General features: G+C 44.2%; 1 protein-coding gene across 12 annotated transcripts in view; it reads left to right on the top strand.

Annotated features, from left to right (window-relative positions):
* Positions 1-26,862, top strand: part of CHD9 (chromodomain helicase DNA binding protein 9) — a 218,864-nt gene that overhangs the window by 68,831 nt on the left and 123,171 nt on the right. For all 12 annotated transcript variants that reach the window (XM_075940269.2, XM_075940264.2, XM_075940261.2 and 9 more), the window contains one exon: positions 10,343-10,454. In XM_075940269.2, the coding sequence (XP_075796384.2) occupies positions 10,343-10,454 (112 nt within the window). The remainder of the gene's footprint in view (positions 1-10,342; positions 10,455-26,862) is intronic.

The raw sequence follows: 26,862 nt of genomic DNA, 5'->3' as shown, positions 1-26,862 counted from the left end.
ATGACTCAGCCTCCAAGGCTGACATCCTTGGTGGCTTCCCAAGCCCCCTCGCAGGCCCATAACCCAGTGGAGATGGGCCTTAGAAGGGGATCCAGGCTGAAAAGGTGTCGAATGTCTCGGACCCGACAGTTGACACTGGGCAATCTGATGCCCCTCAGAAAGACCATGAAAAAGATCACAAAGACCCTTTGGCAAACTCTGGCCTCTATCCCACCGACTGACAAGAAGGTTGAGCCAATGTTACTTCGTGCCACAAGAAGGGAATGTGCACATCTTCTCCTTTCCCCCACCGGGGTCCCTGGTTGTCCAAGTGGTTAACCAGTGGGAGAGGCAAGGGGCAGCTGGGTCCAATACCCAAGCGTAGGGAAGCCAGAATGGTGGATCTACTAGGCAGGAAGGCTTACCCCTTAGTGGGAGGAGGGGATCTGCAGCTTTGCATAGTGAATCAGTAGGTACTGCTGAGTCACTATGCCTACAATGGACAAGTTCATTGAACTGGTCCCACGAGATTCCCACTCTGAATATAAGTCCCTCTCTGAGGAGTTTTGAGGGTGTGCTGGAGGACAGCCTACCAGCCTTACCTCTCTAGTTCTTGGACCACCTATTCTCTTTCTGTTGTGCCTAGGAATCCATCACCTCAGACAGGTGGGTTCTAGAGATGGTAGTAAGGGGATATGCCATCCCCTTGCCTTCACCTCCACCCTCCTGCCCCATCCTCCTTCAGGAGCTCCTCTAACGAGCATCTCCTCTGGAAGGAGGTGCTGCAGCTTCTAAGGCTAAGAGTAGCCCAAGCCATCCCTCAGGAGTTCACAGGCAGGGGTTTTTACCCCAGGTATTTTCTAGTCCCCAAAGTAAAGGGGGGAGGGTTTCACCCTATCCTAGGCCTCAGCGACCTAAATGCCTTCATCACCAAAGCCAAGTTCAAGATGGTGATGCTGGTGTCAGTCAGTCCCTCCCTCAGCCTCAGAGACTGGTACGCTGCCCTTGATCTAAAGGATGCTTATTTTCACATCTCCATCGCCTCTTATCACAGGAGGTTCCTGTGTTTTACTATTGGCCAGGACCATTATCAGTTTACAGCCTTCCCTTTTGGCCTTTCCATGGCGCCTCAGTTTTTTACAAAATGCATGACTGTAATCCCCACCTTCCTGAGAAGTGCGGGGTCCAGGTTTTCCTATCTAGACGACTGGCTTATACAGGGCCCTTCTTTGGACCAAGTGCTGGCATACATTGCTATGGTGCAGGACCTTTTCCTGTAACTAGGCCTGCCTACCCTGGTTGCCACTCAGGTCATAGAGTTCATGGGTGCTCATTTGGACTCCACTTCAGCCATAGACTCTCTGCCCTGGCTATCAGGGAAGCTATCATGGTTATGTGGGTGTTTCCTATGATTATGGCCAGAAACTGAAACTCATGGCCACCTGCACGTAAGTGATTCAGTACGCCAGACTCCGCATGCGCCTGCTGCTGTTGTAGCCGGCGCAAGCTCACAATCCTTCCCTCCATTCCTGGGATAGGGTGGTCACAGTTCCCCCGATGTCCTTTGATCCCTGGACTGGTGGACCCAGGAGGAGATGGTTTGTACAGGAGTCCTGTTCTCCAGGCCTCTCCTAACCCTGCGGTTGGTGCTGGATGCTTCTGACACCAGATGGAGAGCCCACATCAGTAACATGCAGACTCAAGGTATGAAAATTCAGGAGGAGCTCTCTCTGAATATCACTGTCCAGGAATTGCAGGCGTCCACCTCACGTCAGGCCTTCTTTCTCCACCTCAGTTGCTGCTGTACCTCTGCTGGAAGGTGGTGTTCCTAGTGGCTATCACATCGGTCAGATGCATGTCAGAGTTAAGGGCCCTTACCTCAGACCTCCCTTTCATAGTCTTTTTCAAGAATAAGGTCAGGCTACGCCTCCACCCTGCGTTCCTGCTGAAGGTGGTATCTGTTTCTTGTCTCTCAGGACATTTTTCTCCCGTTTTTCTTTTACCCCAAACCCCATGCTTCCAGGCTTTACAAAGTCTATGTTAGGAGAGCATTGGCCTTTTATTTATACAGGATGAAGCTATTTTATAACTCACAATTGTTTGTGGCAATTGTGGAAGGCTCAAGGACCTCCACACCATGCATAACCTTCTGTTTCAGGGAGTGCTATAGTCTGGCTGGAGTTGCAGCCCTTCCTCTCACAGTCCACTCCATTAGGGCACAGGCCTCTTCTAGGGCCTTTGTGGCTTAAGTCCCTATTCTGGACATCTGTAGGGTGTCACATGATCTTCAATTCGCAGCTTTGCCAACCATTGTGCCCTTGCTCACCGCACTAGGGAAGATGTGGCTCTTGGTTGGGCTGTCCTCCGCTCGGCTGAAGGTTAGAACTCTGACCCCACCTCCTGGGGTTTCTGCTTTGGAGTCACCTACATGGAATGGCCACAGGCAATCATTCAAAGAAGAAAAAATGGTTACTTACCTTTGTAACTATTGTTCTTCGAGAGGTATTATTCATGTCCATTCCAAATCCTGCCCAACTCCCTTTCTTCAGAGTAGTCCAGTAAGAAGGAACTGAGGACATGATGGGCCAACAGGAGTATATATTAGCCGACAAAAAGGCGCCACTCCAGGGGGCTCCCCTGCTAGCCCAAAGGGTACTACTAAGGGAAATAGTTCAGACAGTGTGTGTAAGTAGCGCACGTGAACCTACATGGAATGTACATGAGCAACACATCTCAAAGAATAAGTTATGAAGGTAAGCTACCGTTTGGGGGTTTTTTTAAACTTAAAAAACAACAAATAGTTTTGCAGCACCTTAGAGACTAACAAAACATGTAGATGATATCATGAGCTTTTGTGGATACGACCCACTTCTTCAGATGAGTGGAGTTATTAAAGGTCCAGTTTCTAAATAAATAGGGATGGGGGGAGAAGGGAAGAAAAAGGGAAAAGAAATAGTGTCCATGCTACATGAAATGAATAGAGAAGGTACTAATTGTTTTTAAATATCCATTGTTTGTTTATGTCATCAGGATGTGGAATGTAATGGCCATGCAGCCAGTGTCTTGATTCCTACCTGTGTGATAGGAATCAAACTTGTAAATAAAGTTAAGTTCTAAGGCTTCCATGCGGAGTTGGTTTGTGAAATTGTCCTGAAGCAATACAGTGACTTTGAGATGTATTCATGAGTGCCTGGGGAAGTTTAAATGTTCCCCATCAGGTTTCTGTGTGTTGCCTTTTCAGATATCAGATTTGTGTCCATTAATTCTCGTAGAGACTGTCCCATTTGACGAATATCCATGGCAGAGGGGCATTGCTGGCATTTGATGGCCCAGATCACATTAGTGGATGTGCAGTTAAATGAGCCTCTGATGTGGTGGTTTATGTGGTTCGGTCCTGTGATAATGTCACTTGTATAGATGTGTGGACAAAGTTGACACTGGAGTTGATTGCAGGGGTGGGTTCCTAGATGAGTATGATGGAGGTGTGCTGTGTAGTTACCGGAAATAATTTGTTTGAGGTTAGGGGGTTGTCTGTAGGTGAGGATAGGCCTGTCCCCCAAATTTTTTTAAAGTCATTCCCCCCCCCCCCAAATTATTTCAATATCAAATTATGTTGATTTGCAAATAAAAATAGTTTTTATCGAACTACTGGGGGGGGGGGTGCAAATTCAGTGTGTCAAACTGAGTCTGATTTTCCTAATACTGGAGTGGCTCATAAAAAGTTCTGAATATCATATTCTGTCTAGAGATGTGAAAGAGTAACCAGTTAACTGGTTACCTGGTAAGTATCATCCTTAATGGTACCTGGGAGCAGCCTTATGGCGATCAGGAGGGAGGGAGGGAGGAAGCAGGAGCTGGCAGCCCCAAGGATGGAGCAGAAGCCCCCTGCCCCTGCGCTTGGGGCTGACAGCTCTTGACTGCTTCCCTTCCCCCCCCCCACCCCAAACTCCAGTGTGCAGGAACCTACTTAATTGGTTAACCTTAGGTTTCATGGGTTAACTAACTGGGATTTTACATCCCTAATTTTGTCCTGAATGACTCCTGTGCAACGCCATGATGGTTGAGTTTCCTCAGGTGTTAACTGATTCGAATTTACTTATCATTTTCATAGGCAAAAAGAACTGAGCTCCAGGTCACAGTTTCTTCAGATTTGAGAGAAAATCTGTTTTTCTTGTTAAATTGTTAAACATAATTTGAAATGTCATTTGAGGCTTAATATAGTCCTTAAGATTTTGTAACTCCATCATAGTCATGCATTCATATATAAAGTTAAACTATGGAGAGCGTGTAAAGTCAAATGAAAAGCTCTTCAGTAATGATGTTATGAGGTCCAGGACAAGATCTGTGGATTAAGAAGGTGAGCTTCCCTGCTGATTAAATGTGGAATGTCAGCATGGACAATCAACATTAATGTCAAAAAGTTCATTTTTTATAATCATTGTTGATAGAGTCTAAATTTCTGTCATAGGAGTAATGAATTCCATGCTTTTTTGTTTGCTTTAAAGCAAATTACATGCTATTAAGATTTTGTAACTCCATCATAGTCATGCATTCATATATAAAGTTAAACTATGGAAAGCGTGTAAAGTCAAATGAAAAGCTCTTCAGTAATGATGTTATGAGGTCCAGGACAAGATCTGTGGATTAAGAAGGTCCTGCTGTGAGGGTGGGAGACTGGACTTGATGATCTCTCAAGGTCCCTTCCAGTTCTTTGCCTGTAGAATAGTGATAGAAATGTAGCCGTGTTAGTCTGGTCTAGCTGAAACAAAGAACAGGACTATGTAGCACTTTAAAGATTAACAAGATGGTTTATTAGGTGATAGCTTTTGTGGGCCAGACCCACTTCCTCAGATCAAATAGTGGAAGAAAATTGGTATATATGGTCATGCCAATTTTCTTCCCCTATTTGATCTGAGGAAGTGGGTCTGGCCCACGAAAGCTCATCACCTAATAAACCATCTTGTTAATCTTTAAAGTGCTACATAGTCCTGTTTTTTGTTCCTTCCAGTTCTGGTATTCTGTGATTCTATAAGAAGTTTAATTTCCCAAAAATTGTACATGTAATTTCAGAAAGTTATTTTTAACGGTCAGATCCAGCACATTGATTCTTAATGTTCAGTATTTCCCTTTGTTATAATAAACTATGCATTTTTGTGCTCCCAGTCTCAACCCCTATCTATAGATATGGGATAAGAGAGCAATTGTCCACGTGGCAATTGTTTCCCATCCCACTTCAGCACAAGGTTGGGAAATCAGTGTGCAAAGTATTTCTTCCGTGTGTAAATCAGGACAGTATGGATTTTTAAAATAGATGGGACTATTTGTAAAGCAAGGTAGCAGTTAAGGCTGGCAGAAATAGATGTTTAGGCCATTCAAATTTCATGGATTTTCTGGGTTGTTACATTCTTTGCAATCCTAAATTGTTAAGGCTAGGATTTAAAGATGTGATGTTGGCCCCATGTTACAACTTGTTTTAGAAGTCTAATGTGGACAAGACTTCCTTTAACATTCTAAACAGGCCTAGTTAAAGCCTAGAGGGAAGTTGAGGCTTTAACTCAGTTGCTTTCAACTTTTCCAGACTTCTGCATCCATTTCAGGTGGCTGATTAGTCTTATGTATGCCTGAGTTTCATTTTACGTATGCCCAAGTTTCATCTTACTTAAAAACTACTTGCTTACAAAATCAGACACAAAAACACAGAAGTATCACAGCAAACTATTACTTGAAAACATTTTTACCATGGAATGATAAATCAATTAGACTATAAGCATCATACTTACATATCAGCTTATAATATATAGAATATTATAAATAAGTCATTTTATGAATTTTTTGCTAGTACTTTTAAAGTAGCTTCTTGTAAAATGGGACAAATACGTAAATATCTAAATGATGTACCCCCTGGAAGACCAGTATGTATCCTTAGGGTACTTACCCTTGGTTGAGTACCACTGCTTTAACATAATCAATCTAGCATGTGTTAAATGCAGTATGCCTTGTTTATATCATGCTTTTAAAATAGGCACCAAAATCTAGACTAGGCCATATGTTGCAGTGACCAAGTCAAACACTTTTCTTTAAAACAGACACCAATAGGCAATTGACCAGGGAACCTGAATAAACAAGTTTATGTAATCAAAGATCAGGTGGATTGAGCTTGAAGGGAAAATGAAGATGGAATACAACAGAACAGTCAGTTTATCATGGGATAAAAATACCTTGTTCAGTTTCCCAAGTTTGGGTAAATGCTAACAGACAGACATTAGTATTCACAAAGGGAGAAGAAAGCAAAGTACAGTAATAGCTTTTTTAGCTGGCATGTTGGGGAATTTGGGGGTGCTGGTAAGTGTAAAAACTATGGTTAACAAAGAGTGAGGGGGTTGGATGAGCTATTGGCGTGGGAGAGGATTTGGAATGTGGGCGCTGAGAGAGTTTGGGTGCGGTAAAAGGTTCCAGGCACGGGGTGGGGAAATGAGAGGAGTTTGGGGGTACCAGATCTAGAGGATGCTCGCCTCATGTGGCTCCTCTCAAGTATGATCTACCCTTGGCAGAGGCGTGGCTCTGTGTGCTGTCTCTGTCCATAGGTGTCACATTCACCACTCCCATTGGCTGCTTCCCAGCCAGTAGGAGCTGTGTAGCCAGTGCTCGGGGTGGGGTTAGTACATAGAACTGCCTAGCTGCACCTTCAGCAGGTGTAGGTCTTCGCTTGTGGGGAGCCTTTCAAGGTCAGTGCCCTCCTCCCTGATCTGGCATCCATTACCCATCTTCCTCCCAAAGCCTGTGTCCCAGCCCCTCCCACACTCTAAACTAAGGATGTTAAAATGTGGTTAATTGACTAGTCAATAGGCACTGCCAGGGAGCTATGTGAAGCCAAATAGGGAGTGTGCTGGCCCCACGCCATTCAAACTATAAACAGGACTTTGTGAAGATTAAAAATGCCTGTTTATAGAGCTTTTCGGTTTGTACAGAGCCAGATAGCACAGCTTTTATGATGCTTTTGAAGATAAGATTATAAAAAAAGTTGTGTTCATTCTTTAAAATTTATTCCTTGTAATTAGGGATGTAAAATCCCATTTAATTGGTTACATGGGTAAGTGCAGTGCTGACATTGTTTAACCACTTAAAGGGCATATGGGTCGGGAGGGACTGCTTCAGCATGGCTGAAATGGCCCTTACCCACTGTGGTTGGGCTAGAGTGACCCCTACTGCAATCAAGGGCCACTCCAGCCTAGCCATGGCGCCTAGTCCCCCTTGCGTGGGGGCTGCCTCAGCTTCCCCAGCTGGCCACTGCCCACGCGAGCTGAGAGTCAGCATCCCTGTGTGGGGGGCCTGGTGGAGCTAGAACAGTCCTCCTGCAGCCCAGCCCAGGGACTGCTCCTATGGTATTGGTTAACTATTTAATCAGTTACACGTTAACATCCTTACTTGTGATAATGAAAAACAACTTTTGGACATGAGAATTAACTGAAAGACTATAACATGGGGCAGAGGTGTGAAGAAGCCATGAGCCAATGACCTACAAACATGTGCAAGCAATTCCCCTTAAACTTAGACTCGCCCACTTTGTTTACTGCCACTTAATTGAGGTGTACATTTCAGTTTGTACTAGAAATCAAAATTGTATAGCAGAAAGAAAACTACTTGTTAAAATCCTTTTACCATCTTCCAGTCATCAAATATGCTTTCTTTTTTGGATATAAATAATTGATGAAAAGTGTTGATTTATTTTTGAAATGCAACAATACAATATACAATGTACAATATACATTGTATATAATGTACATACATTTTGGGAACTATTGCATTGAAACTATCAATAGTGAATTGGTAGTTCATCATTTCAAAGTTTGTATTTTATCCATGGACTGTTAAAGATATAATGTATTTACTATGATCAGCCAGTTATTTTGCCTTTTTTTAAGGAGGAAGTTTCTCGGTACTTTTTACTTTTTTCAGGTGCATATTGTTTTAGTTTAGTTTGATGTAAAATAACTGTACTGGCTGTGAATGAAGATTAAACTCTTGTCTTTAGTTAGCTGTGAAAAGGAAGAGCTTTGAACGCTAAAGCAATTTTCTCACTGTTAACTCATATGCAATTTACATAATATAGATTTGATATGTGTATATTTAAGGACATCATTTTATCCATGATTGTTTGTTTGTAATCATGATGATTATTCCTCTGAGAATACACTTAAAGAGTAGCACTTGTCAGATTCCTAAGATGAAAAAACATATATTTTGTCACCCTATCATTAAAAACAAATATGGATATTAATGATATTGCCCCTCTCTGTGTGACTTTAGAATTTAAACTAAGAAATAATTAGTACTTTTCCTGTAGAATTGCAATTTGCCCCACAACTCTCATCCTCAGCAGTGTTTACTAATGAAACCATTGTAAAGTCTAGGCCTCTCTAACTCTTTCTTTTGTAAAACCACAAAAAGTCAAACTTTACAGTTTCATATTTGCATATTACAATATTTTCTTTATAAACTTGTATAACTACTGTTGTTAAACTAAGGTTTCTTGTATGAGAAAAGATATCAGAAGTTCCATATTTCACAGAGAGAAATACCGTATTTTCCGGCGTATAGGGCGACTGGGCGTATAAGACGACCCCCTATCTTTTTAATTAAAAGATAGGGTTTCATCTTATACCCCAGCGCCCCCCGCCTCCTTTGCTCCCGGTGTCCCTGGTCTGCTGGAGATGGTCCCCAGCAGACCAGAGGCACCGGGAGCAAAGCCGCCAGGAGCGCCTGGGCTGCCCCCTCCCCCCCCCCCGCCGGAGCCCCTCCGCGGCTTTGAAAGCCTCGGGGGAAGCTGGCGGCGGGGCATCCCAGGCGCGCATGGCTGCCCCCCCGCCGGAGCCCCTCCGCGGCTTTGAAAGCCTCGGGGGAAGCCGGCGGCGGGGCATCCCAGGCGCGCATGGGCTGCCCCCCCGCCGGAGCCCCTCCGCGCCGCTGCAGAGGGGCTCCGGCGGGGGGGCAGCCCATGCGCGCCTGGGATGCCCCGCCGCCGGCTTCCCCCGAGGCTTTCAAAGCCGCGGAGGGGCTCCGGCGGGGGGGCAGCCCATGCGCGCCTGGGATGCCCCGCCGCCGGCTTCCCCCGAGGCTTTCAAAGCCGCGGAGGGGCTCCGGCGGGGGGGGCAGCCCATGCGCGCCTGGGATGCCCCGCCGCCGGCTTCCCCCGAGGCTTTCAAAGCCGCGGAGGGGCTCCGGCGGGGGGGCAGCCCATGCGCGCCTGGGATGCCCCGCCGCCGGCTTCCCCCGAGGCTTTCAAAGCCGCGGAGGGGCTCCGGCGGGGGGGCAGCCCATGCGCGCCTGGGATGCCCCGCCGCCGGCTTCCCCCAAGGCTTTCAAAGCCGCGGAGGGGCTCCGGCGGCGGGGCATCCGGCGTACAAGACGACCCCCGATTTTTGGGGGATGTTTTTTAACTTCAGAGGTCGTCTTGTACGCCGGAATATACGGTAATACTGCTTCTGGGGATATTGTAATTTGCAGGAAGTAGGTACGGTAAATTGTTAAAAGGATCCTGTCAACTTATCCCCACATTTCTATCATACATTTTGTGCTTAAACATTTAAGTTAATGTATTAACACTGTTGATGAATGCATGAGAGATATGCCTGTGGAGAGAAATGTAGATGTTTCCACTAGACTTTTGGAGATTTAATAAGTATTGAGACATGGGTGATAACGAAAGATTCGAGAGGAGTTGTTATAGAAAGATCCTGAGACTAGGATGGATACAGAAGGTCACCAACAAGGAATTATATAGGAGGATACAGCCGAAAGAGAACCTACTGCAGAAGGTTTACAACAGAAGTTACAGCTATTCAGGCATATCTGCAGAATGAATAATGAGCGAAAAGTTAAGACCCTGGTATTCGGCATAATGGATGGTCTGAATAGGAGAGACAGACCCCACAGAGAATGGGTAGATTATATAGTAGATTGGTGCAGAGCTAGTCTACAGAAATTAAGCCACTCCACACTGGACAGGGAAAGATGGAAGGAAATAAGAGGGAGGTATGGTACACCAACGGGCGTTGAGCCCATGGTTGATGATGATGAATATCAAATGCTAGCTATTGTAAAGTTGCATCCTTGTTCTTAGTAATAACAAAAAGTCCAGTGCTACACTCCCACTGAAATCAATGGCAAAATGTGTAGAATTAGGTCTGTGTGTCTGCTTCTCGTTTGTGACATGATGAAACTATGGTATCGGTAGTAAAAAGAGTAATGACATTAAAGTTGTTTTGTCCTTGACAGTGTCCTAGACGTTAAATACAAAATGTACAATAATGCGTAAACCTATATGCACAGTGTTAATTTTGTTCTTATTTTTGTTTTGAAACAGCAAGCTTATAATCACATTGGGTAAAAAGCAGAAGCGAAAGAATGAATCTTCAGATGAAATGTCTGATACTAAGCTGACTACACAGCGATCATTTAAAGATGAGGATTCTCAGGTCAGTATTAATATTTTTTTCTTTTTACCTTTTGAAGATTTTTCTGCACCAGTATAGCTTTAAATTCCAAAATATTAATTTTTACATTAGTGATGTTTACTAGTGAATATAGTTTTTTAATTGCTAGTGAGTTTACATAAATTGATGTTTGACTGTGATTTCTGCTCTTAAATGAGTAGACTGAGACCAAATGTTTGTAAACCAATGATTTAAATACTCTTCCTTGTACAAGAGAGAAATTGTTCATTACAGCAAAAGTGTATAACTAAGCTGTGTTGAGATGCTGATTCTAGTTTTACTGTGTCTAAATTTCCACATATTTGTGTAGAAACATTTGTATAAATATAACAATTAATTTATTCTAGATTTATAAGTAGGTTATTACAAAATAAAAAGTAAACATTGCCATAAAATTTTTGATGAGACCAAGGATCGTGAGTCCTCAACATGCTTCGTCTTGGGAATACAAAGAAACCCTATAGTTTTTTACAAGATGTACAACACCAAATTTAGATCTATACGGTTGTTCTGACATTTATGGATGTAAAGTGATATAAAATAATTATCATTTAAAGTTTATTAATGTTGCTTATAAACTTTGCAAACTGAGCAGCACTTCTAAAGGCACATTGAAGAAGAGTATTAAACACTTCCCAACATAAGGAAGTAAAAAACAATATAGGCTTTCATGAAACCATTGATGCTGTAGTACTAGGGTGATGAGTTCTTATCTGGGTGAAAATTCTCCCTAGTATTTGTATTATAAAGAAAAAAATTGTTGTACAGGATGGCATAGGTTGAACTGCTGATTTCTTTTTTTTAGTTTTAATATTAAGATAAGTGCTACTATTCTAAATAGTATCTTTTATAAATAAAATGAATTCTCTACCAGCTTTTTAGACATTTTAATAGTCTAAGTAGTGATAGTGGTTTTTATTTATTTGTAGTTCTTTAGTGTACACTAAATGCCTTTTTCTTTTCTTGGTCTGTCAACATTAATTGTTGTCACAGAAGAGTCAGTCACATGTGTACATTAAACCATATATAAAATACTCTGTCCTGGAATGTTCTCGGATCCTAAGCATTGATCTTCTGCCTAAGCCAGTGGTCACTAGCCAGTAGATGGGGATCTACCGGGTAGATCTTGGAGTCTCTGACATGGGATCTTGACTGGATTGGTCAGGAATCTATCAAGTGCAGGCACTTCAGTTGCCCCTCCCTCCGCCCACTGTCACACTGCTCCTTCCCTCTGTGTTGGAGCTGCCCCTGGGAGCCTCCTGCTTGCTGTGTAGGTTGTGGGAGGGAAAAGAGCGGGGTGCTGATGTCAGGGTGTTCCACACAGAGAAAAGGGGATGGAGGGAGCTTGGCAATGCAAATCTCTGTCATTCTCACAAACACACACCATCCTTCCCTCTCATCTCCCAACCCAAAACATACATGGGAGTTGTTACTACTTTTACTGCTTGCAAAGTGTGTTATTTTTGGTTTTTGACTGGTCTGTACATTTCATAATTTTCATTTCTCTGTCATGCTTAAATTTAATTATTTGAGCAGTGAGTTCTAAAATGCCTAACCTGTTGTGGCTGGAGTAATTATCCCTGTGGTAATTGCTGCTCCTGGAAATGGCAGGCATGTCTCTGTAGCCCCTGTGAGAGGCAGAGCAAGAGCTCTCCACATGCTGTCCTTGCCTTCAGACATCAATAATGGGGAATCGTGGCCAATAGAAGCTGTGGACTCAGTGCCTGTAGACGAGGGGCAGTACATGGTGCCATGGAGCCATTGCTGTACATGCCCACTGCTTTCAGGAGTGGTGCAGGGCCAGGGCAGGAGTAAGCCTGCCTTAACTCCACTGCTACACCGCTCAGAAGCCATCTATCAAATGGTTGCTAACCAGAGCCTGCTTCCTGAACCCCCATCCCAGCTCTGAACCTCCTCCGGCACCCAACCTCCTGTCCCAGATGTGAGTCCCCTGTACCCAAACTCCTTCCTGGCGCTTGCACCCTGAAACGCCTCCTGGATCCCACCCTGGGCTAAGCCCAGAGCCTCTCTCACACGCCAAACCCCTTGGCCCAAGACCAGAGCCTGCACCCCAACCTCCTACCGCAGCCTAATGAAAGTGAGTGAGGATGGGGGAAGGAAGGGTGATGGAGTGAACAGGGTGAGGCCTCAGAGAAGGGGTGGAGCAGGGGCAGGGCCTCAAAGAAGGGGCAGGAAGGAAGAGGGGCAAAGTTATTTGGGTTTGAGGTAGATCTTACATTGCACTTAAATTGAAAAAGTGATCTTGTGCTTAAAAAGGTTAGAGACCACTGGCCTAAGCTATATGTGTTTGTCCTGAAAACTTCCCTGCTGTGAGTTGATCCTCTTAACTGAATTGCTGCAAGTCCACAAATTGCACAGGAATGAAAGACAAGTCCAGAAAGAAGTAGAACACACAGGTACACTCCTCTTGATAATCCTTTATCACTGAATTCATGATAGGATTTCTTCAGCACCCTACGGTGAAATATATCTACAAGGTAGCCACAGGTCATAGAAGGAAAAGACCAAACTTTTCTCATCCAAGAAATAACAGAGCTTACTCAGCTCTAATTATCCTGTTGATGCTGCAGGAGAACTAGCTAGAAATATTTTCAACATTTTTCCTTGAGTAGAAGAATAGGAGAAGGCAGACAAACTAGGAATGTGTTAAACTACCTGGAATTGTTAGCAGTTAAATGTTTACTCTGCCATACAAAAGAAGCATATTTTTCTTTTTTCTGACTGTCTGCCTCATAAGCCACTGGGGTACTATTTTGGTCAAGGGCTGAGAATGATAAGAGCTATGTGGGGTATCCTGTCAACAACTAACCTTGATCCTGTTTTCCATCTACTAGTCCCTTTTAGCCATTTCTGCCTACTTCCTTTCCCTCCTACTCTTAAGACCATTCTTAGGACTAAACCCAGCTTATCTTTATGGTACAAACTGTATCATAGTAAATAAAAATGCCCTTATTTGTTGATAGTTTTCTGTGATAGATTTTACATATTGGTGCAGTAATTCCCCAGAGTGCAGATGAGCTCTAACTAGGCCTCCCTGTTAACAAGTATAAGTCAGGAGTGTTTCTTTGGTTCTAGAAATTCTCTACTGGGAGACATTTTTCTGCCTCCCAGACATGAAGAACTAGCTGCAATTATCTGTGACTTGATAGATGAGAGAAATTTCACCCCATTTCAACCTCTGTTTCCAGAGGAATATCAAAAAGAGATTAGAGCAACTGATTGACGAATGAGCTGACAACCTCTGACAGCCTCTGTAGAAGGATTACTTTCAGGGCTCCTCCTCCTTCCCTTTGGCCTCACCACAATGGGCTTTCTGGAATCTAGGGTCCTGCAAGCAGACTATTTCTTTAGTGCAGTGGTGTCCAACCAGTTCTGAAGCTGTAGCCATAGTAGTGGCTACTCAACCAGCCAAATAGCCACATGTGGCTAGCATGCTGAAGACCACAGTTTTAGTAGCTATCTTCACAAAAGATCACCTGCCAAGAGGGGCAATCACTGTTACCTCAAAGCTGCCTTCCTCAAGAGGACCCTCAAAAGATGTGGAAAAGGCAGTGCTATCTAAATAGATCCTCTTCCCTCATCCCTTTGCAATTGATGTCAGAGTCTTCCAAGAGCTCTTGAAGGTGATACTCAAATCCTTATAAATCTTCTTATGTGAGTCCCAGAAATCAAAACGCCCTGGTAGATATCCTAAAAATTTCTCCCAGAGGCAACATAGCCTTAACTAGAAATGATGTTCTTTAGTAACCAGCCCAGATACTATTGCAGACACCAGATACTATCCTGCCAGCTTGCAAGAGATGGACAAGAAATGCTGTGAACCTGCCAATGGCTCGGAGTATCTTTTTCCACCCCCTCCAGAATTCCCTAATTGTTGATGTTGTCAATGAGAACAGAGAACAGGTTGACCTTCCCTAAGAAGTTTATGTGCTTGAACGTTAGCTGCAAAAAGCTGTTCCTTGGCAGCATTACAATTCAAGGCTGCCACACCTCATCTGGCCAACAGTCGACCAGCCACACAAAGTGCCAGGGCAAGCGTTCCTTTTGAAAGTGCGGCTGAGGACGATATACCGGACTCCTGGGTAATCTGCCCTCCTATTCTTTGCCAGGCTACGTCCCGTCATCCCAGTATAGAGGGAAATTACATCAGACTGTTGGGCCATGGCCACCATCCAACATGGCTTCCCCCTTCCAGCTCTCATCTATACCACCTTTCCACTCCCCGCCCCATCCCTCTTCAGGGACCCCTCTCACGAGTAGCTCCTCAAACAGGAGCTTTTCCAGCTGCTCCAGATGGGAACGGTGGAGAGAGTGTCACCAGAATTAGAGACCAAAGGTTTCTATTCTCGCTACATCCTTATTCCCAAGACGAAGGGGGGCTTATGGCCTATAATGGACCTTCAAGGCCTCAACAAGTATCTGGCCCGCTTCACGTTCTATATAGTCTCCCTGGCCACTACTATTCCCGAACTGGATTCCAGGGACTGATATGGTGCCCTCGACCTCAAAGATACATGCTTCTAATTCGCCATCGTTGAGGGCCACAAGCGATTTCTGAGATTTGTAGTTGCAAGGAAGCACTTCCAATTTGTGGTCTTCCTCTTTGTACTGTCTATGGCCCATATGGTTTTTACCAAATGTATGTCCATGGTGATGACATACTTGAGACATCCGGGCGTTCACGTGAATCTTTACCTGGATGATTTAGACTGCCCTTTGATGAGCCAATGGAAGGTCAGCCCGATGTCCGCTGCCTCATGAACTGGAAGGTAGCCAATGTGACACCAATATTTAAAAAGGGCTCTAGAGGCGATCCTGGAAATTACAGACTGGTAAGTCTAACTTCAGTACCGGGCAAATTAGTCGAAACAATAGGAAAGAATAAAATATGAAGCATGTAGAAGAACATAATTTGTTGGACAAAAGTCAACATGGTTTCTGTAAAGGGAAATCCTGTCTTACTAATCTATTAGAGTTCTTTGAAGGGGTTAACAAACATGCGGATAAGGGGGATCCAGTAGATATAGTATACTTGGATTTTCAGAAAGCCTTTGACAAGGTCCCTCACCAAAAGCTCTTGTGTAAATTACATAGCCATGGGATAAGAGGGAAGGTCCTTCCTTGGATTGAGAACTGGTTAAAAGACAGGAAACAAAGGGTAGGAATAAATGGTAAATTTTCAGATTGGAAAGGGGTAACGAGTGGTGTCCCCCAAAGGTCAGTCCTGGGACCAATCCTTTTCAACTTATTCATAAATGATCTGGAGAAAGGGGTAAGCAGTGAGGTAGTAAAGTTTGCAGATGATACAAAACTGTTTAGGATAGTCAAGACAGAAGCAGACTGTGAGGGACTCCAAGAAGATCTCACCAACCTGAGTGATTGGGCAAATGAAATTTAATGTGGATAAGTGTAAAGTAATGCACATCGGGAAAAATAACCCCAACTATACGTACAGTATGATGGGGGCTAATTTGGCTACGACAAGTCAGGAAAGAGATCTTGGAGTTATCGTGGACAGTTCTCTGAAAACTTCCACGCAGTGTGCAGCGGCGGTCAAAAAGGCAAATAGGATGATAGGAATGATTAGGAAAGGGATAGAAAATAAGACCCAGAATATCTTACTGCCTCTGTATAAAACTATGGTACGCCCATATCTTGAATACTGTGTACAGATGTGGTGGTCTCACCTCAAAAAAGATATTTTGGCCTTGAAAAGAGTTCAGAAAAGGGCAACTACAATGATGAGGGGTTTGGAACGGGTACCATATGAGGAGAGGTTAAAGCGACTGGGACTTTTCAGTTTAGAAAAGAGGGGACTGAGGGGGGATATGATAGAGGTCTATAAAACCATGAGTGGTGTGGAGAGGGCCGATAAAGAAAAGTTATTTATTAGTTCCCTAAATAGAAGAACTAGAGGACACCAAATGAAGTTAATGGGTAGCAGGTTTAAAACGAATAAAAGAAAGTTGTTCTTCACACAGCGTGTAGTCAACCTGTGGAACTCCTTGCCAGAGGAGGCTGTGAAGGCTAGGACTATAATAGAGTTTAAAGAGAAGCTAGATAATTTCATGGAGGTTAGGTCCATAAAAGGCTATTAGCCAGGGGATAAAATGGTGTCCTTGGCCTCTGTTTGTCAGAGGCTGGAGAGAGATGGCAGGAGACAAATCGCTTGATCATTGTCTTCGGTCCACCCTCTCTGGGGCACCTGGTGTTGGCCGCTGTCGGCAGACAGGATACTGGGATAGAAGGACCTTTGGTCTGACCCAGTACGGCCGTTCTTATGTTCTGTTCATGTGCCAGTGGCCTGGGCTTCTGATTAAACGAAAAGAAATCCATCTTGGTGCCCACCCAGAGGATAGAGTTCATAGGAGCAGTCCTGGACTCCACAATAGCCAAAGCCTTGCTCCCCCCATACCAAGAGAGTTTCACAGCGCTCTTGGCCCTCATTCATCAGCTCATGCTCGCCCCCGTGATTACAAGTGTGAGTGGGTTTGTAGATCCTGGGCCATATGGCGGCTTGCACATATGTTGTGCCACTGGCCAGGCTTAGGATGAGGCTCCTCCAGTTGTGGTTGGCCTCTGTTTATGCTCCTGCAAAGCATTCCTTGGAGCAGGTGGTGATGTTGCCACCCTGGGTCCTGTCCATCCTGGACTGGAGGACACACCCAGCCTAGGTTATGTCGGGTGTGACATACCATCCTCAAGCACACATCGGACTACGTTTGAGGAGCTCACATGAGGTCCCTTTGCACCCACGGTATGTAGTCCCCTTTAGAAAGGGTGGAGTGGTGTGTGTACTCATGGACAACACAGCCATCATGTAGTACATAAAGAGACAAAGAGGGTCTGGTCTCCAGAGCTCTGCGTAGAGGCAATGAGGACTCGAGGAGTTTTGCAGCGTGCACTGCATCACACTGGAAACCTATCACATCCCAGGGGTCCAAAATGCAATTGTAAATCGTCTCAGCAGAGAGTTCTCCTTTCACCATGAGTGGGCTGTCCTCCCTGAGGTTATTGCCTACCTCTTCCAAGACTGGGGTTATCCCCAGTACAGGGGTGGGGATCCTTTTTTGGGTTGGGTGCTGCTGACCCACAAAAAATCAGTTGGGGCCACACCCAAGTGAGAAGCAAAAACAAACATTAACTGATGTGGCCCCTGACTGAGGAGAAAGACACCCCCACAAACCCCTCATACTCAACAACCTAGGGCACCTAGGCAAGTAGATTTTGTGTGCTGTAGCCCTGCAGTGGGACAGCAGGAGGCCTGGAGTGCCAGTGCAGGCTCCCAATGCTTGGGGGGAGCCCCAAGCCACAAGGGCTGGATCTAGGCAAGGGGGCCTGAAGTTCCCCACACCTGCTGCAGTAGATCTCTTCACAATGAGTGACAAAGATGCATTTCTGCACAAAAGGTCGGAAGGTCTCCTTTATGCCTTGCCTCCATTTCTCCTCATCAGCAGGGTCCTGCAAAAGGTCAAGAGGGACAGAACAACAGTTTTCCTCATCGCGCTGGCCTAGCCTCCCCAGTCCTGGTTCAGGATGCTGATGAACCTGGTGCCCTGTATGTATAGGAGGCTGCCACTGAGGCCAGACCTAGGACTAAGGCTCTCCCAGGACTAAGGTCGTTTGCTCCACCTGCTTCTCAGCTCGTTTCACCTGATGGCGTGGTTCATCCATGGTTGAACTCGCAGGAGCTGGCATGTTCATGTGACATGAAGCGGGTCCTCCTTGAAAGTTGTAATCCCTTGATGTGATCTACGTACACGGCTAAATGGACCCATTTCTCCATGTGGGTGCAGCAATGGCAGGTGATTCCAGCCAAGGCCTCTCTTCAAGAGATCCTGGACTACTTACTGTCCCTGAAGCAGCAGAGTCTGGTGTTGGCCACCATCAAGGTCTACTTGGTAGCCATCTCTGCTTTTCATCCACTGCTGCATGGTCGCTCAGTAGTCTCCCATGGGGTCATTTCTCAGTTCCTAAGGTGTCTGGAGCAACTCTGTCCCCAGATGAGGGATTCTCTTCCTCGGTGGGACCTGAACCTGGTCCTGGCAAGGCTCATAGGTCCCCTATTTGAGCCGTTAGGTATGTGCTCTCTGTTGCTACTCTCCTTCACGGTGGCCTTCCTGATTGCCATTACTTCGGTTGACATCAGAACCTCCGTTTACCGGACAAGGTCCAGCTGCAGCTGCACCCGGCTTTTCTCCTCAAGGTGGTTTCTGCCTTCTGTGTGGACCAGTACATTTTTCTGCATTTGTTCTACCCCATATCTCATGTGAACAATGAGGAGAGGCACCTCCACATGTTGGATGTGCATCAGGCGCTGGCTTTTTACCTGGAGAGGACACGGGTCTTTCGCAACTTTATGCAGCTGTTTATAGCATATGCGGCGCATGGGAGGGGTTCCCCTATCTTCTCCTAATGATTGATTGTGTAAATGGATTACTTTGTGCATCCACATATGCTTTGAGTTGGTGGGGGAGAGGCCACCAGAGTTGGCCTCTAGAGTTGATTAGGGCCCACTCCACTAGGACTCTAGCTTCCTTGTGAGATTATCTCACACACGTCCCGATCCAGGACATCTGTAGGATGGCGACATGGTCGTCGGTCCATACCTTCACGTCTCATTATGTCATCATGCAGCAGGTCAGGGAGGATACCACATTTGGCAAGGTTGTTTTGCGGTCTGCGTTTTCGTAACTCCTGCCCACTTCCATATACACCTATGTTGAAAGGACATGAGCAATCGCTCGAAGAAGAAAAGATGGTTACCTGTTCTGTAACGGATGTTCTTTGAGACGTGTTGCTCATGTCCGTTAAACCTCCCACCCTCCTTCCCTCTGTTGCAGGCGCGCACACACCTTTGTTGAATGGACATGAGCACCACACCTGAAAAACACGTGTTACGGAACAGGTAACTGTCTTTTCCTCCATTCAGCCGTAAGAACATTGCAGTAACTACTAAAAGAACTTTCCTCCCAAAACATAGCACAGATAGAAAAGCGGACTCCTTACAAAGTTCTGTACAGAGAATATTGTTCTGCTGTATCTCAAAAATGTTTACTTGTAATGTTGTTTCTGGGAGTATGTTAGATTTTTTTTTTTTTTTGAGATGCTGTGCAGTGCATAGGAGACCCTGATTCTCAAGAGAGAATAAGTAACTGAGTTATTTCCCACGATTCAGTGATATTTCTTGTGATGCCTAACTAACTGCAGACTTTTCTTGAAATGTCACTGTACTCGTTGAATGGAAAGTATTCTTTTAACCAGCGATCTCTGCATTTATTTCTGTATGAGGTTTCCACTGACATGTTTTGGTATAGTTCCATTTGGAATGACCACACTTCACTGAAGTCTTTCTATTTCAATTTTTGTAGTAGTAGTGGTGAACTACCTTAGCTTATTATAGTTGATGTAATATCCATGAAGATGCAGTATGACAATTACGTTTCAAGATCCAAACTCATAGTGTAGCTGTACTGCTAGGCTTATGTATAATGGTATGGTAATTTTGAGCCTGTTAAATGCCATGCACTGTGGAACTGAGAGGCACCTCTTTTGAATGTCTTCTGAAGGCTGATAACTCTGTTGCTGCTGAATTACATGCCTCTTCATGCGTCAGTTGAAGGACAAACTCCTGCACCAGTTGGAGCGTAAGAGTAGCTAATCTCTATAAACTGTAGTCACATTGCTTTGGATAATATTTTGTTTGGTTAAGATGAAGAGGAGTGATGTTTACAAGTTCCTAAGTTACTTTGAACAGAACTTACACCCTAAATTGCTGAGGAACTTTTGAAAATCTTACACAAGGAGTTTAGGATTCTTTGTGGCTTATGGGAATCAGCATAAGAAGAATGCCATTTCTACTCCAAACCAATAGAAATGGAATTGATAGAATACTAGAACTGGAAGGGACCTCGAGAGGACATCAGATCCAGTCCCCTGCCCTCACAGTAGGACCAAGAACCATCTACATAATTTCTGATAGATGTCTATCCAACCTGCTCTTAAATATTGCCAGTGATGGAGATTTCACAACCTACCTAAGCAATGTATTCCAATGTTTAATCATCCTGACAGGAAGTTTTTCCTAATGTCCAACCTAAACCTCCCATACTGCAGTTTAAGCCCATTGCTTTAAGCCCTATCCTCAAAGGCCAAGGAGAAAACATTTTCTCCCTCCTCCTTGTAACACCCTTTTTAGATACTTGAAAACTGCTATCACGTTCCCTATCATTCTTCTCTTTTCTAAGCTAAACAAACCCAGTTCTTTCCATCTTCCCTCACAGGTCGCGTTTTCTAGACTTTTAATAATTTTTATTGCTCTTCTCTGGACCTTCTCCAAATCTTTCCAGAAATGTAGTGCCCAGAACTAGACATAGTACTCCAACTGAGGCCTAATCAGTGCAGAGTAGAGTAGAAGAATGACTTCTCATGTCTTGCTCACAACCGTTCTGTTAAAGTATCCCAGAATCATGTTTGCTTTTTTTGCAACAGCATCACACTGTTGACTCATATTTAGCTTGTGGTCCACTATGACCCCTAGATTCCCTCCTAGACAGTCGCTTCCTGTTCTTTATGTGAAGAGGAATACTTTGCATTTGTCCTTATTAAACTTCATCCTGTTTACCTCAAACTATTTCTCCAGTTTGTCCAGATCATTTTGAACTATGACCCTATCTTCCAAAGCACTTGCAACTCCTCCCAGCTTCCTATCATCTGCAAACTTAATAAGCGTGCTCTCTATGCAATTGTCTGAATTGTTGATGAAGATATTGAATAGAACCGGTCCCAAAACAGACCCCTGTGGAACCCCACTTGTTATGGCCTTCCAGCATGACTGTGAACCATTAATAACTACTCTCTGAAAATGGTTATCCAGTCAGTTATGCATCCACCTTAGAGTAGCCCCATCTAGGTTGTATTTTCTTAGTTTATTGATAAGAAGGTCATGGGAGACCATATCAGATGCTTTACTATAGTTTAGGTATACCACGTCTAGCGCTTCTCCCTTATCCATAAGACTTATTATCCTATCAGAGAAAGCTATCCGATTGGTTTGACTTGATTTGTTCTTTAGACATCCATGCTGGCTGTTACCTACCACCTTATCTTCCAGATATTTCTTCTTTTTATATTCTAGGATGGCTTTGTGGATCATTTTTAATTCAGTTGGCATGTAGAGTTCCTCAGCTGGCTTTTCTATTAAATGTATTGTCTTCTCTACTGGGCACCACATAAACTAAAATGTGCATGATTTTTTTTAAATGAGTTTTAAATCATTGGTCTGTCTTAATTTTGTACATGCATTGCTCAGTCCATCTATTTCAGAGATGATTTGTTTCTGAAAAGCACACCGCTCCTAATCATATTTTAGGAAACTTAGTCTCCCTAAAATGCTCCCTGTGACCCATCTATAATGTTGCTTTAAAAAAAATATAATAAACTGGATCAAATTTTGTTAAATTCAGTCTAATATTTCCAAGATCTCTGTTTTTAATCAATTTTTTTGTTTGTTTCTTATATATCCTTTCACTTTCCTTTTCTTATCTCTTTATCCTTTACTCTCATCAACTGTGGTTTGTATTTATTCAGCAGTTGATTTTGCCTTCACCTGCTCCTTTACATGGCAAGTTTTCTAGGGTTTGAAATATGTCTGACTGAATGGTTGACCTTCTGTCCTCTTCATATCCCCCTACAATTTCTTTTTTCTTTCTAATAAGCTGACATTTTTTCCATGACTGCCTACATTTTCTCCTGAAATGCTTTCCTTTAAGAGCTCACTTATTACTAGGAGATTTACCCACCATTGCTTGGTAGTGCCAAACAGAGCACTACTCCAAATTTCTCCATTTTTATCTCTTTTCTATAAGGTTTATTTTACTGGTTCATCTTGGTTCAGTCTCTTTCAACATTTGCTCAGTTATGTCAATTGTGAGGATTGTACTTTTGGTTTTCTGTTTGTTTTTTTGAGAAGCAGTCACATTCTAAGCACATCCCATTTCCTTCACGTAAACAAACACTTACATCGCTTTAAGTTACAATAACAGAAAGCTGTATACTGAATTTGGTGGTCCTAGCTCTTAGTATATGGAAGGAGTTCTCGATCAAACAGGCAAATTCTCTAAAATATATAATCGATGATGTAGCATTTGGATATCTGTAAATTTATGGTTTCTTGGTGCATAAGATATAGACAGACTGTACCATTCTGATAGGCTTGTGCATAATTATTTATGCTTCTGTGCTCTGTCTATAAAACAAAGTCTCTGATGATTATATTCTTTTTTATCGTATAATGTTCATCTTCACATATCCTGCTAGAATACCTTTAATATAATCACAAAAATTTATGTTATAGTCTGGTCTTTAAAAGTTTTTTTGAACACCCTAAGTCAGGATGAAAAGGTACTATGCTGCCATCCTTCCACGCTAGCTGCTTTCTGAACAATGTAAGGAATAGAACATTATATACTATTTATTGTGTACTGTATTTGATAGCAACATTGTTGATCACATTGATAATTGAAAAAAAATACAATTTATCTAATCTTTGCAATATCTTTTTCCTCTTGGTATGTCATTATTTTTCTTTTCAGTTTTATTATAGATCTTGGTGTTTCGTTTCTTGAATTGTGTTTGTTGTTATTGCCTATGTTCAGTTGTCTAAGGGCTCAGTTAAATGAAAAGCCAACCCTCATAACTTTACTTGTTGAGAAGCAGGAAGTGTCTGGGATTCCCAATAGGGCGTTATCCCTAAATCCTTCTCAGGGGAATTTTTATTATTTGTTTTAGCCTCTGGGCAGTAGCTGTCACTTGTAGGCATTCTCTTTGTATACACCCCCCACAGACTCTACTTCTGTTTCAGTTCAAGGCCTTCAAACTTATCTTCAAGTCCTTTGTTGGATTAGGACACTGCTCTATCTCTACATCTTCATCTGTTAGTTCTGTGAGGATGTTTGTGTGTCTCCAGGATAAGGCAGTTCACAAAACCCAGAACAAAAATGTCAGCGCAAGAGATACAGTATTTTTATTTGAGGCCTTCATGCTATGGAACAAACTCTCAAAGGAATTACCATCATTTGGAGTTCAGCTTTCTCAGGGTATGTCTACGCTACCACCCTAGTTCGAACTAGGGTGGTTAATGTAGTCAATCGAAGTTGCAAATGAAGCCCGGGATTTAAATATCCCGGGCTTCATTTGCATCTTGCCAGGCGCCGCCATTTTTAAATCCCCGGTAGTTCGGACTCCGTGCCCGCGGCTACACGCGGCACGGAGTAGGTAGTTCGAATTAGGCTTTCTAATTCGAACTACGGTTACTCCTCGTGGAGTAGAAAGCCTAATTCGAACTACCTACTCTGTGCCGCATGTAGCCGCGGGCACGGAGTCCGAACTACCGGGGATTTAAAAATGGCGGCACCCGGCAAGATGCAAATGCAACTTCGATTGACTACATTAATCACCCTAATTCGAACTAGGGTGGTAGTGTAGACATACCCTCACTGTGCACACCATCCACCTCTTGAGAGACCATTTCTGGCATAATCAGATATTTAAACCATCTTCCCCACCCATCCAAAATTTATCCTCCCTACTCATAATGTAAATTAAGTTCAAGCAAAACATTGTTCTTCTCATTTTACTAGTTATAAAAGATTCCAGAGAGTCTACAGGAGACCTCATTGCACTTTACTTTGAATATGCTTATGGACTCTATACAAAACCCTTACAATAGATAAGAGCTTCTTGCCCAGTTCAGAAATGGGTCTAGGACTATTGTACACCTCATTTTGCTTAATTAATTGCTCCAACACCTGCTTCCAGCTTTAATGTTTTGGATAATAGAGTAGGGCTTTGTCTACACTTCTAAAATTAAAGTGCAGCCATGGCAGCACTTGAAAGTGAATGTGTGACCATGGCAGAGGTGCTGTGAGAGAGGTCTCCAGTGCTCTATGTAAACCACATATATGAGGAAATTGCTAACAGTGCTGGGAGCCCATTTACACTGGTGCTGTACTGCAATGTAACTAGCTGCTCTGGAGGGTGGGAGAATGTTGCAGCGCTGTAAAGTGGCAATGTAGGCTTAGGTTAGACCAGTGGTGGGCAATGATTTTTGATTGCGGGGGGGACTCCAAGATTTTGGAAAATGATCAAAGACCGCACTTCTCCATAGAAACTTGGGATAGGGATTGGGTTGCAGGAGAGGGTGTAGAGTCTGAGCAAGAGTTTGAGTGAAGTAGGAGGTTGTGACCTGGGGCAGGAGATTGGGGTGCAGGGTCTGAGAGGGAGTAGGGGTACAGGAGTGAATTTTGATGGAGGGAAGGAATGTGTGTGCAGCATCTGGGAGGGAATTGTCACGTAGGGTGGGATGCGTGTGCAGAGGATTTGGGTGATGACCTAGGGCAGGGGAGGATGGTGACCTGGGGTAGGGAGTTGTAAAGTGGGAGGGGCTGGGGTGCAGGAGGCAGGAGTTGAGGTGCTGGAGGCAGGCTCTGGCTGGGAGTCACTTACCGTAGGTCACTCCTGGCCAGCAGCCCAACAGGCTTCCTCCTACAGCAGCCCCAGGCTGCTCAAGGAGGTTCCCTCCTTGTGCCACTCAAGATCCCGTGTCCCGGGGCGGCAAAGGGGGGATAGACTTGGCATGCTCCACACCCACAAGCCAATCATTGCAGCTGGGAACAAGGCTTGGGATGGTGGAGCATGCGAACTCTCTGGTCCCCTGACAGGCGCACACGACACCTAGAAGGAATTGCCAGCTGTTTTGAACAGCAGGTGGCTCCCTCTATGCACTGTGTGCCCCTGGCAGGAGTCAGGGGGAAGAGACTTTGGACGTTCGCCTGCCCCCCCAGGCCAATTGGGACCCGGGCACAGAAGAGCATGTTAAGTCTCTTCCGCTCCTCCCTCCCCCCGGCCCTTTTGCCTGGGGCACGCCTCACTTTTTAAAACAGCTGGCAGCTCCCTCTAGGTACCACATGCTCCTGGTGGAGGGGGAGCCACCAGCTGTTTTGAGCAGCCTACGGGTCTCAGCAGGGTGGGCTATGGGTCGTATCAAAAGGCTTGGTGGGCTGGACCTTGCCCATCAGTAGCTTATACTCTGGCTAGTTTTCTGTTTGCAATAATGAAAGTTCTGCAGAAGCTGTTGGCATTTGCCAGACTTAGTGTAGAGCAAGTCCACCTCCACCCTCCAGGTTTGCTTGCTTTTTAATTAGAGTAACATCTTACTACTTCATTCAGAGTAAATACATGTGATTCAGTTTCTTTGCTCTCAAGCTCAGTCTAATATGATTTTATTAATAGCAGCTGGTTTATTGCGATACTCTTGCTGGTGTGTTGATCCAAATAAATGATTTTTCTTAAACAGATCAGTGTTTTCAGATGCATTGTTGTCAGATTTTGTGTTAATCGGTTATATTAATCAGTATTCCCTTTGTTTATCCAGTCTCCTGTCAGTTATCTGCTCATCAAAATAATTAAAGGACTGTAGAGAAGTATTATCAATAAAGTTTAAAATGGTTAAATACACAAATGTGGCTAAATGTGTAAACTCTGCAAGTATTTGAAAGTTATAACACCAAAATGAGAAATTGATGAGGGTAGTAGAGTGTGGTGATGAGATTGTAAAAAGAGTAAAGAGACAAGCTGAAAATTGTGTACTGTTTCCCAAAATGAGGTCCATTATGCTAAATTAGCCTTTCAAAGGAAATGATTTAGAGCAGAGGTGGGCCAGATGCGGCCTGCCAAGCCTTTCAGTCTGACCAGTACCATCGGGACCCATAGGCGTTGAGATGCCCCAGACCACTTGAAGCAGCTGGCTGCCAATGGGAGCCGAGCTACTGTGCTAGGGGAGGAGGCAGCATGCAAAGTCACCTCCCACCCTCCGGTGTGCAGCGCAGAGAACAACATGGAGTAGCTAGCTGCTTTTGAACAATCTGGGGCTGTGGCTGGTAGGGAGTATGCCTGAGCATCCCACTGGGCTGCTGGCCAGGAGCTGCCTAGCTAAGCACTTCTGGGCCAGAACCTGAATCTGGCACCACACTCCTTATTTCTCCCCAACTCCCTGCCCTAGGTCACCACCCAAACCTTCTGCATCTCCCCCTCGGTCACAATTGTCTCCCAGACTTACATAGCCACCTTCACCCAAACTCCCTCTCAGACTCCACACCCTCTCCTGCACCTCACACCCATATCCTGAGATCCCGTCAGAACCCAACCTCCATCTTGGACCCTGCACTCCCTCCATAGAAAAGTGCAGTCCTTGATATCTTACCAAAATCTTGGAGTTGCCCCCCATCAAAAATTATTGCCCAGCCCTGATCTAGAAAAATAGAAATGGTAGTGGAATGGATAACATGCCTGTTATAAAATAAATAATAAT

This window comes from Pelodiscus sinensis, chromosome 12, assembly GCF_052426305.1.
Source record: "Pelodiscus sinensis isolate ZL-2025 chromosome 12, ASM5242630v1, whole genome shotgun sequence".
In the NCBI taxonomy this organism is placed as follows: domain Eukaryota; kingdom Metazoa; phylum Chordata; order Testudines; family Trionychidae; genus Pelodiscus; species Pelodiscus sinensis.
Note: the sequence above shows the minus strand (reverse complement) of the source record. Positions and strands in the feature narration are given on the sequence as shown.